Genomic DNA, 18,455 nt, shown 5'->3' on the forward strand with positions numbered 1-18,455 from the left:
AGCATCGGGTCTGAAGGAAGGCTCATTTGTCTGTGATACGCAGCTGACACACTTTCGCTTGTTGAAAGTGAGAAGGGCTTGAAGCACTCGCTGAAACAACTCAAACACGACACCCTTTAGTGTGGGTTACACTTCAGCACAACTAAAGCAAAGACCCTCGCGAGTGGACCAAGACGCAACATCATGATAAATGGTGGAGAACAGTGAACCTGTCACTGATTTCATTTTACTTGGATCTATAATCAATGCCCATTGAAGCAGTGGCCGCAAAATCAAACAGCAGATTGCCCGGGTTGTGAAAGACCGCTCTGAAGTGTTCAGAGGCAAATGTGTCTCTTTGAGGACTCAGCTGCACCTGACCCAAGTCACGGTATTTGCAATCAGCTCATGAGCATGTGAAAGCTGGATAATGAATAAGGAAGACTGAAGAGTAATGGATGCGTTGTTAGCAAGGAATATTGAATATACCATGGATAGTCAGACAGACAATCTGTCTGTGTCTTGGGTCTTAAAGGCTTGAAGGTAAACAAGCGGCCATCTAGCTCAGAAGCAACAAAGCCCATATGGAAGAAGCACACCAGCCTGTGTGACCACGAGGTGTCGAAGGGGTCAGGTATCAGACATCATCAGAACAAAAAATCATATCATTGTGAATGAGGGGGAGTGTGGAGTGGGGACCCAAAGCCCATCTGTAGGCAACTGGACATCCCCTTATGGAAGGGTCATGAGGAGGAGACGGGCCAGTCAGGGTGCAGTGTAGCAACGATGAAACATACAACTTTCCTCTAGTTCCTAAATGTTTCCTCCCCCTCCCCCCACCTACTATCATGATACCAATTCTACCTTACTAATCTGGCTAGACCAGAGGATGTACACTGGTGCAGATAGGAACTGGAAACACAGGGAATCCAGGGCAGATGATCCCTTCAGAACCAGTGCTGAGAGTAGCAATACCAAGAGGGTGGAGGGAGGGTAGGGTAAAAGGGGGGAACCGATTACAGGGATCTACATATAGCCTCCTCCCTGGGGGACGGACAACAGAAAAGGGGGTGAAGGGAGACATCGGACAGTGTAAGATATGACAAAATAATGATTTATAAATTATCAAGGCTTCATGAGGGAGGAGGCAAGGGGAGGGAGAGGAAAATGAGAATCTGATGCCAGAGGCTTAAGTGGGGAGCAAATGTTTTGAGAATGATGAGGGCAATGAATGCACAAATGTGCTTTACACAACTGATGTATGTATGGATGGTGATAAGAGTTGTATGAAGCCCCCTTAAAATGATTAAAGAAGAAAAAGAACAATCTTTCTGGGAAGAAACACAGCCAGGGTGTTCCTTAGGACTGAGAACGGCAAGACCTCCTTGGGATATGTTAGGGGAGGCATTCCTTTGACTGCAGCGAACAACAATCAGACAACAAGAGGAAGCAAAGTACCTTGTTCACTTCTAGGTTGCAAACTTTAAAAACCTTTCTCCCCACCTGCCGAACAGTATCAGATGCCTTATTTTCCACTTCCCAATAGCATTAGTGATTAGATAATAAAAGCAAGACCAATCAATCTTTTTTCAAGTGCAGTACTTATATTTTTATCCAATCGTGTTTTCTTACTTCAAAGACCAGCTGCACATCTCCTAGATTGTTTTATTCGTACTGTTTGTAGTTCTCTGTCGACTACTTGTCTTCAGTTTCCATTTTACTCCCACAAGACAAGAAAGGAGGGTCTATAAGAAGAATCGGGGGTTCTAACCATAAAGTTTAAATGGAGCATTATCTTAATGCAACTGAAACAGAATTTTATTTACCAAAAAAGTAAGTTGCATACAACTTTGTAAGTACTATTTAATATCCTACAATGTAGTCTATGAATGTCCCTTTGATGTATTATGAATTTTAGACTCTAGATTAGCCTGAATCTCATTTTAGTGGGAATTCTCTGCTGTGCTCATGGTTAGTATTGAGGTGGGATTAGATGTGGACCTTAATAGAGAGTGTGAACCAAGTCACACCGTTCGATTTCTTGGGGATATGATCTGATAAAAAACAAAAGCCACACCTCAAAGCCATGCCTCTGTCTGTAAGAGCCAGCCCAGAGGTAGAGAGAAACCCCAGGGTCATTGGAAGAGGAGCACATCCAATATCTCTGTGTGAAAATGGGGAGGGTGAGACCAGAGGCACCAGAGACTGTGGCGCGGAACCCATGGGATAGGGCCACAGAGCCAGGCTGAGACCAGAGACCACGGCAAGGAAACCACGAGGCAGAGCAGGGAGCAGCGCCAAGACAAGGAGACGAAGCAGCAGAACACAGGCAGTCTTCCTGGCCCGTGGAGGCAGAGGCCAAGAGCCCACATGGCCGAGAGACTGAGGACCAGAGCTAGAGAGAGCCTTGACTGCTGGCTGAGGAGAGGGTTACTATAGACCAATGACTGTGTCCTTACTGTTTACTGATCCTGACTTGTGGTAACGTGCTAACTTCCCTAATAAACCCCCAGAATTGGTGGTGGTGGTGGTGGTGGGTTACAAGATAGAAAGAACCTGAAAACCCATATGGAAGAACTTCTCCCATGCACCAGAAGACACCCCCACCCCATTGGATTGCTATGTAAATGAGAAACAAAGGACTACTGGGTCAAGCCACTGGAATGGTGGGGTTTCCTTATGATACTAGCTAAGCGCTACCCCAATTCCTAATCCACAAAACATGGCACTGCCCTGTCCGCCTCCCCTCTAGTGTAGACGGAGCACAAAGGGAGGTGGAGGAAGAGCTTTCTCGGGCACAACGTTATGGGAGACTTAAAGCCAACAAACATGAGGTGTCCGGAGGCCAGCCATATGGGGACAAACCCGGAGAGTTCTGCGCTGGAAGCACGTAAGAGAAGGAAAGAGGAGAGCAAGAGGAAGGGGCCCCCTGGAATAGCTGAGTAAGCACTGGGGCTTCCTCATAAACGTGGTCCTTGTCGATTAGCAGAGGCAACCAAAAGCAAATAGATAAGTAAAACCCAAACTCACTGCCATTGAGTCGAAGCTGACTCCTAGTGACCCCATAGGGCCGGGTTAGAATTTCCCCTGTGAGTTTCTGAGGCCATAACTGTACGGGAGTAGAAAGCCCTGTCTTTCACCTACAGAGTGGCCGGTGGTTTCAAACTGCCGACCTTGCGGCTAGCAGCCATCGTAAGGCTTTACCACTCGGCCAGAGGCAGAGGATGTGAAAGAGAACAACCGCAAACCAAACCCACTGCCGTTGACTCGATTCCGACTCACGGAGACACTCCAGGAAGAGAGCGCCACTGCTCCATTGGGTTTCTGAGGCTGCGAGCAGACCGCCTCCTCTTCCTGCCAGAGCAGCTGGTGGTGACAACACCAGTGGATTCCTCCGGTGGGGAAAGGGCAGGCACTGGGGAGACCACCCTCACTCTTTGATTTCCTTGGGAATATCCACCTCATCTTTAGGACTCATTTCACACGCACCTCTTCTTGCAGCCTTCCCTTAGCCTGGTGGCTTCCATTGTGTTCTAAGTGTCGCGTCCACACGCAGCCAGGCCTCCCTTCACACTGGGTCAGAACTGGCTGCGGACTCGCCTGTCTCGACACTGGACCAGCGGTTCCTTGAGGACAGCAGCACGCCCTTTAAACCTCCACCTCCATGTCAGGCCAGCAGACGCACGGGGCACAGAGCAGGCAGGGATATGGGAGGTAGACAGGCTGACAGAGGCCGACAGAGAGCAGATGTCTAAATGACTGATCATGTGAGAAACGAACCCACCGCACGTGAAGGTTCACAATGCGCATGTCTGAGCACCTGGATAAGCAACATCGATGTTTTACCCTGGGTGCCGGCACAATACACAATGACAGATTCTTCATGCCACGTCATTTTTTATTGCCACACTGCGGGGTCTACTGTGCACATGCATGCTGCCTCCCCTCCTCCAATCAAGGATCCAGTCCCCTCAAACTCTGCCCAGTAACCAGGGTACCTGGTGGCCACACTGGGACAGATCCCCTTGGGGTCCTGCCTATCTGAGTCATCTCACGACTAGGGGTCCAGGAAGGTCCAAGGAAGGTCAGGATGGGAGGCGAAGAGCTGTCCCAGCTGGTGAGAAGGCCAAGCACATTGAGGACGTCCAGGAGCAGGGCCAACCCAGATCCTTCAGAAGGGCTCTTCAGGGCTTGGGGACAGTGAGAGACAGCTTCTTCCCACGGCAGTGGCCCTGCCAGTGAGAGCTATGTTTCAGGAACCAGGGAGAAATAGTCAAATGGAGGAAGTTGAGAAGAAACCCCAAAGTCCTTGGCGCCAAAATAGCCCCTGTATGAGAGATCCTTATTCAGATGGATTTTCCCAAGGTGCCTAGAGCCCAAGCGGGAGCAGCGTCTATGTCTTCACCCCCTGGTCCCAGCCAAGGGGGCAGCAGCAGTGTGCACGGTGCATGGCTCTCTTCGCGCAGGGCTTGCCTGCCAGTCCCAAGGAGGACCCACTTCCCTGAGTATTACACAGGGGCCCCAGACAGTCTTAGAAGACGCCCAGTTTTAAAACGCTCCAGTCATTGGTCCAGTGCCTTCCTGCCCTAGTCCTGGGACATCCTGCAAGACTCTGTCTAGCACAGACCAACTCCTAAAAGTCCCCTGGAATTCTTGGGGGTGATTGATGCTTGCCCTTAAGTCTTCTCCTGGACTTTTGGGGAAAATCTTTAAACATATACCAACTTCCTTTTTTAATACAAAAATAAAATATGCTCCAATAGCTTGTGATCGAACGAGTCCAGCTGGCCCTATTTGCCGTCGTCAGCCTGGCCAGCCACAGCTGCAGTCCAGCTCCTGGCACCCACGCCACCAGCAGACGCTCGGCGCAGGTAGGAGGCCTTTAACGCCCGTGGGGATATCTTCCTGCTGAGGACAGTCCAGGCACTGGGGAGCTGGCACTCCAACCAAACCTGCCAATGGGGCACCGGACAGCAGTGAGGTCGCTGGGCTGCAGGTTTCTCTGTCCCGGAGAAGCAACCATTCCTGATGTCTCTTTCTGGACTCTCCTCTGGGCTCCGCCATCTTCACGCAACTCCGACTGTCCTTCCTGTTAGAACAGCCACAGGGTCCAAACTGGACTGAGATTGCAAGAAGGGCTGGCACCTCTCCTGGTCTCTGAAGAAGTCTCTCTCTCACACAAACACACACACACACACACACACACACACACACGACAGTAGAGGTGCCTCTAGGGAGGTGTCTGGTGAGCTTTATCCCAGATGCTGCTGCAAGTGGCCCCGTTGCTCCAGCCAGCGTCTTCCCAGCAGGACAGAGGTTAGGATTTCCGGAAGCGCACCTCCCGCTAAGGAAGAGAAGAGGGAGATCAGGGCTGGGGCTGGCATGGGAGGTATGAGAGGAACAGCAGAAACTGAAGCCACCTGGTGGGAGTGGCCGGCTAACACACTGAGGTGCTAAAGTGTCGCTAGAGGCCTAAGTCCACCTAGCAGTCCCCCAGGAGAAAGGGCTGCTGATCTTCCAGAGAAGGCAGCTAAGGAGAATCTGTGGGGCACCTTCTATTCCACACGCCTGGGTGACGCTCAGGGCCAGCCAAGGGCGAAACGATGGAGGCCAGTTTTCAGAGACCCACCACACTGAGCTTTCTCCTGCTGTGCCACCCGACCCCCGCCATTCTGCTCCCGAGCCTGCTGGGAAGGGAAGAGCTGGCTAGACCTAGCTGCCTCATAGCTAAAAGGCAGTGGGCCCAGGAAGGTTCAGGCTGAACTAGGTCAGCAGGGAGTGGGGATGGAGCCCCAACTATGTGCTGGTGCCTCACTAGACCGGTTTCATGCCAAGGACGGGAGGCCTCCTACCACACCCCACCCTCAGTGGCCACCGTGAACTCTCAATTTGGCCATCACCAAGGAGAAGAGAGGGGAGGGGACGAGAGGGGAGAGAAGGGGAGGGGAGAGGAGAGGAGGCACAGGGATGGCCAGGAGGCCCCAGCCACTGTTTCCCAACAACCTTTGCCACTCTGATCTGAAGAAGGGAAAGAGGGAAGTTGCCACAGGCCGTGGTGACCGACAAGAGGCTCTGCGCCTGGCTTTCTGTCTGCACCTTTGAGCCCCCTGATAGTGAGCAGGCGAGGGTACCTCTGTCGAAGGCCCTGAGAGACCTGCTCCATAGCCCTCATACAGACACCCCAACTTGGAGAGCTCCCAGGCAGCTCACTGCAGGGTGCCCCGCCCCCAGCCTCTCACCTCCATTTTGCTGTAGATCCAGGGGAGGACCTCTGTCACTTTGGTGTACACACCAGGCTTATTCCTCTGGCCACAGCCTGTGCCCCAGCTCGTGACTCCTGTCAGGTACCAGCGGTTGTTCTGCTGACAGACGAGAGGCCCCCCACTGTCTCCCTGGAGAGGAGAAGGGGAGCATCAAGTGCTGGCGGGGAGGGGGTCCTTGTGAAAGAAATGGTAAGGCACCAGATTCTCCCTCTAACCCAGCGTCCCAGGAGAACCTGGCCCCATCGCGAAGCAGCATACCTGGCAGGAGTCTCGGCCCCCCCGAAGGTCCCCCGCACACATCATCCGTGGTGTGAGGTAACTGTCATAGACCAGGTAGTCGTTGCACTTATTGAAGTCGATGAGGCTGACCTGCACCTCCCGGAGGAAAGGGGATGTCTTGTCTTCGTGGAGAGGAGGGAAGGAAGGCAAGGATGCAGTGAGCGTCCAGGAGGCTCCGTGGCCTCCTAACCGACCGGCACAGGACCCAGGCTCAGGGCCATGCCCGTGCCTGGTCTCTGGCCCACGTGCCCTCTGTCCTCTGAGGGTCCCTCAGGCCACAAGAGCACACACCTTCACCCACAAAACACAAACTCACTCCACCTAGAATAGCTGCATAAGAACTGGAAAGCTACTGGAGTTTTCTACACCTTTTTCAAAACCCCGTGTACACTGCATAATTTCAACACACACACACACACACACACACACACACACACACACACACACTCTGCACAATGTTTTTCTATATTCAAAGCAGCATCCCATGTACCCATTGATGTCTTTCGGGTAACTACACATCCTAATGAGGGCAGCTGTGATTAACCTACTTACAGAGGAGAAAACGCACGGCTGTGCCAGTGACTTGCCCATAATCAGATCGCACTCAGCTGTGGAGCCAGGATCAGAGCCAGTGCTCCTCCTAAGGTGCACCCCGTCGCTCTGAGCCTGAGAAAACCAGCTCCAACTCCCAGAGCAGGCCTGACGCTACCAGGCAGCAGCCAGGCCACGGTGACCCCTGCTGATCAGAAAGACCAAACTTTCGTGCCAAGCAAGTCCTAGCATGGCATAGTAGTTACGTGTTGGGCTACTGACTGACTGCGAGGTCAGCCGTTGGAAACCACCAACTGCGTCTCGAGAGAGAGACGGGGCTGTCTGCACCTGTAAGCAGTTATAGCCATGGAAACCCACAGGACCAGTGCTACCCTGCCCTACAGGGTCACTCAGAATTAGAATAGATGGCAGTGAGTTTGGTTTCTGTGTGCTCAGGTGAAGATAACAAATATTACGCATTTCTTGCTAACCGTGAAACTGCCCTCTCCCCCACATATTATTTTTTGTAAGCGTGCTCTATTGGTTTCATCCCACTGTAAGCGTGGGTGCGTTGATAGCGCCTCGTTTACCTGATTGGTAACAATGGGTTGACCTCCCCAAACACAGACATATGACAAGGACTCTGTGACCATGATGAAGTGAGGCAAGAAAGGAACAACAAAATCGACACCAACACAAGAAGGAGCTGAATTCTGTGTAAGCACAGACAAAACCCCAAAGCACCGAGCCAACCACAGAAAGATCCACGGGCCCCTGTCTCTCGGCCACTATAAGGGACTGCTCCTCTTTGATCAATTCCAGCTGTCGCCTCGTCTATCTGTTCTTTCCCTCTTCATGAAGATGCCCCGTCACAACCACCTCTGCTTCCAGGCAGCACCTACCCCAGAAACGAGACCTACCCTTCTGACTCCCACCTCCCCCAGGTCCTGTGTGAAGTCCCTCCCAACCCCCTTTCCTGAGCAGCTTGGGGTGCCCCATGGCAGTCATCATGTTCCCAGCAAAGAGCGAGATATCCAAGTGGTTCAACTGCATGTGTTTTCCTGGAGGTCTTGCCCGGGGCCCAAGGTCACACCAACTGCCTTGCCAAATAGGTAAGTACGTGGATAGACCTATCTATGACATGAACTTATATCCCAAGACCCTCATCTGCATGCCCCAATACCCACCCCACTCCATACATGCACACAGATATGCACACACACGTGCACATACACCTGCATGCGCTCGCTCACCGTCGGTCTCCCTGGTCTTGCCGAAACCTGTGATCCAGCAGGTCTCGTTGAGGCTGAAGGTCTGTCCATGCATGGGGAGGCAGGCAGGGTGGATGTGAGCTGCAACGAGACCTTGAGGCATCAGTGAAAGAAAGCTACGGGGTGAGTGGGTGGGTGGGCAGGTGGAAAGGCAGGAAAAGCGATGTGGTCCTTGCTCCCAGAGTGCTTCGGAATCCCCCAGGAACCTGGAACCGAGCAGGCAAGAAGTACTGTCACTTCATCATCTCATCCCTTCCCGCCTCAAGAGTGCTCCCAGAGGACCCAAGCCATTTGCATTTTAGTTGATACCATGTGGGCAGGTGCCTGTGTCTCAGAAGCTCCCCTGGTCAAGCTGATCCTGGGGGTGAAGGGTTAAGCCTCCCCAAGAGCAGCTGTCCTAGCTGAACCTCTAGCACACCTTCCTATCAGAGAAAGTCCCACGTGTTATGCCCACGGTGTCTCCGTGACGTGTCCACCCTCGTCGAGGGAGGGCATCTGCTGGTTGACCAGGCCCTTGGCTATCCCTGTAAATTGTTATTTATCTCAGGATAAGACAATCTATCCAGGATGGATGGATTGTGATAAGAGTTGTATGAGCCCCGAATAAAATAATAATAAAAAAGACAATCTATCCAAAGAGGAAGATCACATTCTTAGAGGCATGGGCCCATAGACAGCTGCTAACTTGCTCTCAGATATATTGAAGCGGTACTGTGACATAGGCAGGGGCCCTGGCACTGTAGTAGGGCTGCTAACAGTGCGACCAGCAGACCAAAAGTACCAGGCACTCTGAGGAAGAGAGCTGGGGGCTTGGAAACCCCAAAGGGCGTTCTACCTTGCCCCATAGGGCCTCTGAGTAGGTTTCCATTCGAGATCAGTGAGTTAGTTATGTTCAGGGTTGCTATGAGTCAGAATCTTTTTGATGGCATGAGCTTGCTTGGTTATGGATCTGTGGTAGTTATATAATCTGTTGTCACTTTGAGAGGATTACAAATGAAGGGGTGAAGTCTAGTCTGTCAATCATTGTATAGCCAATGAGGCCTTTGTGTGGGCGTGGCCTTCCTCTGAGGCTTCTGGGTATTCCTGTATTTCCTCCTTGGAGGTGGGAGACACTTTCTCTCTATGCTGACTCACTGAGAGACGCTCTAGTGACATGGCTGATGGCACTCTGCTGATAGACCCCGTGCCCTGGGAGCTGGAGGAGCCACACGGAGACCCCTGCCAGGGCTGGGATGCTTCTACTGCCACTGGATCCACAAGACTTTGGACCCACTGGCCTGCTCTTCCTGCATTGGCGGCATTGCATGTGTTTTGTGAGTCTGAAGAGGACTTGATAGATTGGTATTGGACATATGGGCTAATATCGGACTTATGGACCTGATCTGTACTGGACTGGGATGTTTTCTCAGTATTCAACTGTTCTTGTATATAAAGCTCTTTCTTATACACACATGAGTGTCTATAAACTTCGATTCTCTAGTCTACCCGGACTAACACAGTATCACTTTGTAATTCCCTCTTAGGTAGCATAACAAAAATCCTCACACCCAGACCATTAAATATATCATTATAAATGGGAAAAATTGCAGTTGCTGTCAAGAATCTCCTTTTACTTGGACTCACCATCAAAACCCCACGGCTGCAGCATCAAGAAATCCAGCCGGGTTATTACACGGGGCAGATCTGCTGCCAATGCCTCTGTAACGTGCTCTAAAGGCAAAGATGTGCCTGACTCAAGCCGTGGTATTTCAAAAGGCATCAAGCCCCTGTGAACGTCGAACCTGACTAAAGTAAAAACAAGCACGCAAGAGCCAAGACACAGAAGTCAAGAACATCCTACGTGAACAAAGCGAGAGGTCACTAAAAAGGTAAGGGGAGAAAGGAAAAATCAAATAGGTGGCACAAGAGTCTCTGGAATTTGCTCGAGTCCCTCAGATGGCTGAATGGAAAGGAAGAAATGAAGACGTGAAAGAACCGAGCTGACAGAAGACATCGATGGGCAGCCCTGGGAGGCAAAGTGCAAGGCCTGGAGCTAGAAGACTGAAAAGAAAAACCTGCTCAGTCCATCTCAAGCTGAAAGAACTACAGGAAAAACTCAAACCACCAGCAGCAGTGTTGATGGATTCTAAGGCTGACATCCATCTGTCAGTGTGCCGAATCCGGGCTGGTTTGGGTGGTGCTGCAAACTGGTAAATACCAGCAGGGCCACCGACCATGAATAGCAGAGCTTCCAGACTAAGAAAGACTAGAAGGAAGAAACGGTGATGCGTAGCTGAGGGAAAGCCTTATGAACAGCCTCAGAACACTGTCTGGCAGAGGGACAAAGTAGGAGTCCCTCAGGTTGGAGGGTCACTTAAACACTACCGGGAAACGCTGTCTCCTCAGAGTACAGTTGATCTTTGTAAGGTGGCACAGGACCGGGCAGTGTTTTGTTCTGTTGTACACAGGGTGGCTATGGGTCAGGCCTGACCCAGCAGCACCTATCGGAACCTTGCACGGGCAAAATAATCAGACAATGCAAGAAATATCCAAAGAGGTTGGGAGTCATACCACGAAGTATGGATCAACGTGCAACAGTTTCCGGAGGTAGCCAATGATCAAGAGCAAGTGGGATTGGAGGGAGAAAGGAAATGTGCAGCTGCACTGAAAACCTTAGTGAAAAACAAGGCTCCTGGTATCGACCAAATAGCATTTGAAATGCCCCAGCAAATGGCGGCAGCACCCACGGCAGCAGAGATCTTTAACATGCAAAGATGGCACTTTGAAGACTAAGGTGCGTTTGGTCCAAGTCATGGTGTTTTCAATGGAGTATGTGCTTGTAAAAGTTGGACAATTAATAAGACCAGAGGAAAATGGAAGGATGTTTTTGAATTATGCTTTGGGGAAGATTTCAAATACACTAACAATTCTTGGAGCCTTGAAGTTTCCTAATGCCTTCAGGGTGGCTTGGGTTTCCTCCCTCAGTACCATCAGTTTTTGCTCACATGCTACTTCTTAAAATGGCCAATGGCCTCTGGTGGTCCAGCAGGCTACATACTGACCTGCTAACCACAAGGTCAGCAGTCTGAAACCACCAGCCACTCTACAGGGAGAGGCTGTCTGCTCCCGAAAAGACTGAGAGTCTCCGATGGCTGAGTCAGGATCCACTCAATGGCAATGAATGTGTCTTCACTCATTCATTTCTTTGTTTTAGTGGCTGAACACGGACCGATTCTTCTTGGTTCTGTGTATTCCGTTGATCTTCATTTGTTGCTTCCCGCACGAGTCAATATTTTCCCCCACTGAATCCTTCAATACTACAATTCGAGACTTGAATTTTCCCTTCAGTTCTTTCAGCTTGAGAAATGCCAAGCACATTCTTCCTTTTCGGGTTTTGAACTCTGGTCTTTGCCCCTTCGTGGTGGTGCTTTGCTTTGTGTCCTGGAGGCTCCCTTTGAAATCTCCCGCCCTGTTCCTTTCCTGCTTCCTCCTTTCACTGTAGCCATGCCATGTTCTACAGCGTGTTCCAGGGTCTCTTGTCCATCCACTTTGGTCTTCTCTATCTTTTTGAAGGACCTTTCTCTCCACCCCCCACCCCTCCGCCCCATGTATGAGGTCCTTGATATCCGTCATCCCACAACTCATCTGGTCTTTGGTCCTTAGTGTACAATTTGTCAAATCTGTTCTTGAGATGTTCTCTAAATTCAGGTGGGATAGACTTGGCTCTTGCTCATTTGCTTTCATTTCCTTCAACTTGAACTTGTGTAGGAGCCATTGACAGTCTGTACCGCAGTTGGCTCCTGGCCTTGTTCTGACTGATGATATTGAGCTTCCCCATTGTCTCTTGCCACAGATGTTGTTGATTTGATTATTGTGAATGGGTTCTATCCAGATAGATCAAGGTAAATAGTCACCATTGATGTTTTCAGAAAAAAAATAGTACTTAAAATGAGTAAGTCATTGGTCTTGGAATTCTGCCATGCAAATGGCGATGTTGCTTCTATCACCAAGGCATATTTCCAACTGTGGATCCTTCTCACGTGTTTCCAACTTTCACCTTCCAATCACTAGCAATTTCCAATGCGTCTTGAGTCCATGTGTGGTCGATTTAAGACAGCAAAAGTTAGTAAAACTCTTCAATTTCTTTATCTGTGGCATTAGTGGCTAGTGCATACATTGAAGGCATGGTCATATCAACACATCTCTTTGTGGGTCTGTAGGCATTATCCTTTCACCAACTGTTGTACTTCAAGGTATATTTGAAGTGTTCTGTTTGAACAGTTATTGCAATGACAGTCCTCTTTGTCATTCCCAGGTCAGCATGGCCAACCCCAATCCATCTCAGTTCACTAATGCCTAGAATATCAATCTTTATGCATGCCATTTAATTTTTGACAACTTCCAATTTTCCCTGATTCATATTTTGCATGTTCCACATTTCAGCTATTAATAGATGTCTGGACATGTTCCTTCTCATCTTATGAGTCATACCACATCAGTAAATGAAGGACCAGACAACTTTGCTCCAGTTACACCACAAAGGTCAGCTCTCCTGGAGGAGGCAGCTCTTCTACAGTTGTGCTTCTAGCACCTTCTAGCTCGTGGGGCTCCTCATCTGGCACGATGTCAGACAATATCCCACAGCTTTTTCTAAGGATTTCAGTAGCCCATTTTTTGGGAAGTGTGTGGTCTGTTTCTTCTTCACAGCCTAGAAGTGCCACTGAAAGCTGCCTACCTGTTGGTATTCGGAGCACCGATCCCATGGCTTCCAGCCTCACAGGAACATACAGGCCACCACAGTTCAATAAACTGCCAAATCAGTGGTGATCTTTGGGGTGGTGCTGTGGGGTTGTATTGTTGTCAGGGGCAGTCAAGTCGGCTCCCACCCATGGTGACTTGACGCGCAACAGAATGAACCCTGCTCCGTTCTGCGCCATCTTCCCAATTGTTCTTATGTTTGAACCCAGGTTGCAGCTGCTGTGTCCGTCCATCTTGTCGAGGACCCTCTGCCTTCTCCGTGCCCCTCTACTCTACCAAGCACGACATCCGTTGTCCAGGATCTAGTCTCTCCCGATAACAGTCTCACCACCCTTGCCCCTAAGGAGCATTCTGGCTGTACTTCTGCTGAGACAGATGGGCGAATTCCCTCAGCACTCCATGGACTTTCAGCAGTCTTCAACTGCACCATAATTCAGAGACATTGGCTCTTCTTTAGACTTCCTAACTCACAGCATTCGAGGCGACTGAAAATAAACCACGGCATGAGTCAGACACACAGCAGCCTCTCTGCTTGGGGATGTAGCGTCCTGAGATTACGCTGTGTGCCGTTGTGTAATCCATTCTGACTGACTCATGGTGACTCCCAGGTGTGCAGAATAGAGCACCTCCACAGGGTTTTCAAAGACAAGGCCTTTCAGAAGTAGATTGCCAGGCTTGTCTGCCAAGGTGGCTTTGGATGAGTTTCAGCTGCCAACCTTTCGGCTAGTAGTTGAGCGCTTAACTATTTGCAACACCCAGAGATTCCTGAAGACGTCTACCGCTTGTATTAGTCCACTGCATTCTTCCTTTGTTTATAGGTGAATACATTTACCGGTGAGTTTTCACAAGTCTTCTCAGAGAGCGCCGCACTTTGAGGTGCTTTGCCTGTTGTGCGATTTTTAGGAAAGTCTGCCCTGATTTCTGAACCCAAAGTCAGAGACATGAGCTGACCATATAAGTGAAGGGATTCCAAGTCCGAGGGGGTCCGTCTCAGGCCAGCCTGCTCACTTCTCAGGGGACTGCCAGGGTCGGAGGCGGGACTGGCACGCTATGGGAGGGGCATTCAAGCCCACTTTACCTGCACTGCCCCAGGAGAGCCTGCCCAGCCTGCTCAGACTGAGTAGGTGTCCCACACTTGGCTCCTTGAGTCCAGCATCACTGACCTCTCCCATTCATGCCGGTCTTTACACAGGCTGTGCCCTGCCTTCCATGTAGTCACCAGACTCCAGTACTAGAGAAGCGAATCGGTGAGTGCCTTCATGAACGAGGGGAGCCTCCTTTCACATCCTCAGCCCTTCCCGCCCCCCCCCCCCCCCGCCCTGATCCACATCCTCAGGCTTTGGGCAGCACTCAGCCCTCAAAGAACCTCCTTGGGTCCTTAGCCACCACTCCCTGGCAATGAGCTGTTTGAATGTGAGCTTCTCTCCACCCCACCCCCACACAGGTAAGCTATTTGCCAGTCAAAAGAGCCAGATGGGAGGAACAGTTTTTGGATGCCAATGGGGCCTGCATCCAATTCCAGGGCTACCTTGGCAATTCTCTCATTTCCTCACAGGTAAAATGCCTGCTACTGTGTGTGGCCCCTGTCAGGTGCTCGGTAAATACCAGACAACAATTCAATCTGTATTTAGAATGACTGAGGTCAGTATCCAAGTCCCAGCTCTGCCACCAGCTTGCAATGTGTGTGGTCTGTCGTCTGGGCAACCTTATTTTTCAAGCTCTGGGCCTCGATTGTGCCAGTTGTAAAATAGTGGTGTTAGCTGAAATGATCGCAGAACTTTGTGTCAGAGTATTCCTGCCATTCTGCGGCTCTGGAACACCAAGCCAGGTCGTCCAAAACAATAATAATAATAATAACAGTAAAAATGAAGGCAGAGAAAGGTCTGGGAAATATGCGAGAGTCAGAGGCAAAAGAGACCAATACTGTTATCCTGAGGGGATCCACGGGTAGATGCTTGTAGAGACACACAGGCTGAACACGTGGGAGAGGGGGACAGTGTACACACAGGTTTGGCAGGAGATATTTTTACATGTGTATGTTACCTTTGGTGGGGCATAAAGGGGGAAACGTCATGCAAGCTCCTTAGGCATAACCAGACATCTTGAAGGGATGAACCACTGGGTGTGGGGACCAGGATCATAGTCTGAGGCAGTGGTTCTCAACCTTCCTAAGGCCTTGACCCTTTAATACAGTTCCTCATGTTGTGGTGACCCCCAACCGTAAAATTATTTTCGTTGCTACTTCATCACTGTCACTTTACTACTGTTATGAATGTGGTGACCCCTGTGAAAAGGCCATTCGACCCCCAAAGGGGTCGAGACCCACAGGTTGAGAACCGCGGTGTAGGGGGACACGGAGTTCAATTGGCATAAGGCCGTTCACAAAGACTGTTGTAGTGAGGAGCAAGGAGGGTCCTAAAAGCTAGAGAGGAGCCATCTAAGATGAAACTATTGGTCTCTCCCTGTCTGGAGGAAAGAGGAGTGCTGAAACTCATCAAAGATTGTGGAAACATTGAGATCAACGAACAGACCACACCCCCATTATCCTCCACAGTCCTGAAACCAGAAGAACTAGATAGTGCCCAGTTACCACGACCAACTGCTCTGAAAAACGTCACATTAGAAGGTCCTGGATAGAGTAGGAGAAAACTGTAGCGCAAATTCAAATGCATAAAAGAGTTCAGGCAGTGGGGATACCGGTGGGGTGGAGGGCGAGTGGGGTGGAAAGGGGGAACCTATTACAAAGATATACATATAACCTCCCCCCTCTGGGATGGACAACAGAAAAGTGGATGAAGGGAGACGTCAGACCGTGTAAGGTATGACAAAATAATAATAATTTATAAATTATCAAGGGTTCATGAGGGAGGGGACAGCAGGGAGGGAGGGGAAAATGAGGAGCTGATACCAAGGGCCCAAGTGAAAGCAAATGTTTTGAGAATGATGAGGGCAACGAATGTACAAATGTGCTTGACAAAATAAATGCATGTATGGATTGCGATAAGAGTTGTATGAGCTCCCGATAAAATGATTTAAAATAAAGAGTTCAGGTTTAGTGGTTGGATAGAGACTGGTGGAACTCCATTGCACCCCACCCCAGTGTGCGCGCACGCGCGCACACACACACACACACAAGATGATGGTCCTCCTAGTCAGATCTGGAAGTGAATTTACCCCCTGTGTTAGAATAATCAACCACTTAAGATCCAAGGGCGACAGGACAAACTGCAGGGAGTGAGGAAAGATGAGGATTGGAAGCAGGAAGCACAAGGACAGGTAATGATACCTTAAGAGGGCACCAGAGAGGAGCTGAAACACAATATGGCGTAAGAACTGTTGGATGTAAAACCCATGATCTGCTCCTAAACCTTCACCTCATTCACTCCAGATAGATAGATAGATAGATAGATAGATAGATAGATAGATAGATAGATAGATAGATAGATAGATGAGAGAGAGAGAGAGAGAGAGAGAGAGAGAGAGAGAGAGAGAGAAAGAGAGAGAGAGAGAGAGAGAGAGGAGAGATGCTGCCGCCAAGTATAAGGGCTGGGGCAGGTGCCGGCTGGGGCGGGCCCGGTGCAGTCCACTCACCGGAGAGGGTCAGGGGCCTGGAGAGCCGCATGAGGGCGATGTCGTAGTCATCCTGCTCGTCCGTGTAGTTCCCATTGATGATGATCTGCGAGATGGAGGCTGCCTCGGGTAGCTGGTGCAGATTGCTGGTGCCCGCGTACACCTTCCAGCCATCCAGCATCTTCTCCCGGGTCCTGCAAGCACCACGGGACAGCAGGGTCCAGTCACCGACCCGGTAGAGTACACGGGCAGCATCTGCTACACACCCAGCTCAGGAGGCAGGGAGGTGGATGAAATGACCTCTAGAGGGAGCCTTCTGTCATGGCCCAAGGGTCCAAAATGATTGCTCACCCACCTCCTCCCTGCAAATTTCTGAACTGGCTGCTCTGCCTTTATCATGATAGAGGGGTGAGTAAGCACTCTTTGCAACATACCACCACCTCTTCTGCATCCCTGGGTGGCTCAGCTGCTGACCACAAAGTGGGAGGTGTGAGACCACACAGAGGTTCCTTGGAAGAAAGGCCTGGCTATCTCCTTCCAAAAAACCAGCCACTGAACAAAACCCCTCTGGAGCACAGTGCTCCTCTGACATCCACTGACCGCCCGGAGTGAGGAGTGATGAGAACCAGTACCTTCTAAGTCTCCTCGGGCCCTCCCTGGGAGCAGAGAAGGGGAACGCTCAGCTACCAGCAGGTGTGTCCGCATTCAGAGACAGAGACTCAGGTGGGACAGGGTGTCCCTGGGGGAGTCAGGGCCCTGCCTGGCTGCAGCCACCAGAGATGTGGCTGGCTTGTCACTGTCAGATGCTAAGGGCACTGTACTATACTCTCACTTCCTGGGATGAGGCCCTGGTGGCTTGGGCTTCTTTCTGGAAAGTTCCAGTGTGGGAAGCAGCAACAGAATCTCCTCCGGGCCAGGTTCCAGGTCCTTCTGCTCCTGTCTCACCCGCCCCCGCCCCCCCACCGATACTAGTGGCTGATGGGTGGATTCTGACTCAGGATGACGCCACGGGCATCAGAATAGAACTGCCTTCCCGAGGGCTGCCAGTTCCTGGTTTGGGGGAAGTCGACTGGCAGGACTTTCTTTTGAGGCTTTTAGGGGTCCACTCAAGCCACCAACCTTCTGATTAGCAACTAAGCACGCGCACCTTCTCACCACTCCCCGGGGGATGGAGCTTGTGTGCTGGTCTACTCACCCCCAGGTTGGTCGGTCGAGACCAGTAGCCGCCCCAGGGCAGAAAGAGGCAGCATGCTACTCCTTTGAAGAGCTGCAGGCTCGAAACTCACAGGGACAGGTCTACCCTGTCCTAAAGTCACTGCCAATGGCAGTGGGTTCAGAACAAGTACCGACCGCCGTCCCCATTTCATGCGCCCAGCATTGCATTCCAACTGCAAATCACGTCCTTGAGTGATCGTCAAGCCAAGCCACGCCTCCTGGCCAGCGGGCATCAACGTCACACCCAAAGTCCCCCTCCACGGGGAACTCAGTCCGCTCTCAGCCCCTCCTCAGGACTCCTGACTCCAGGCCAGCACCAAATCACCCACCCACTCGTGCACTTACACAAAGAAGCAGTGAGCGGCGGTGAGCACCCACTGGGCGTCAATCAGTGTGCCCCCACAAATGTGGGTGGTTCCATAGTGCAGACTGACTTGCCAAGGCCACCTGCTCTCTGAGGCCAGCGCCCCGCCCACGATGCGCCCGGTCATGGCTCTCAGTCCACAGTCTGTGGGGGAAGCAGAAGAAATAAAGCCTGCACCCTGCTCCTCTAGCCTCAGCCACGCTCCCCAGACCCTGAGAGTCTGGGCAACCCCATGCCGAAGTCACT

The 18,455-nt window shown here is 51.0% G+C and overlaps 1 protein-coding gene across 1 annotated transcript in view; it reads right to left on the reverse strand.

The window, feature by feature from the left end:
* Positions 1-5,296: 5,296 nt before the first annotated feature.
* Positions 5,297-18,455, reverse strand: part of TMPRSS13 (transmembrane serine protease 13) — a 35,055-nt gene continuing 21,896 nt past the window's right edge. The window contains exons 8-13 of the mRNA XM_075547830.1: positions 18,191-18,353; positions 16,652-16,824; positions 8,306-8,404; positions 6,501-6,643; positions 6,219-6,371; positions 5,297-5,323 (exon numbers count right to left, since the gene is read on the reverse strand). Coding sequence (XP_075403945.1) covers positions 5,297-5,323; positions 6,219-6,371; positions 6,501-6,643; positions 8,306-8,404; positions 16,652-16,824; positions 18,191-18,353 — 758 coding nt within the window. The remainder of the gene's footprint in view (positions 5,324-6,218; positions 6,372-6,500; positions 6,644-8,305; positions 8,405-16,651; positions 16,825-18,190; positions 18,354-18,455) is intronic.

This window comes from Tenrec ecaudatus, chromosome 4 (assembly GCF_050624435.1).
Source record: "Tenrec ecaudatus isolate mTenEca1 chromosome 4, mTenEca1.hap1, whole genome shotgun sequence".
NCBI classification, from domain to species: domain Eukaryota; kingdom Metazoa; phylum Chordata; class Mammalia; order Afrosoricida; family Tenrecidae; genus Tenrec; species Tenrec ecaudatus.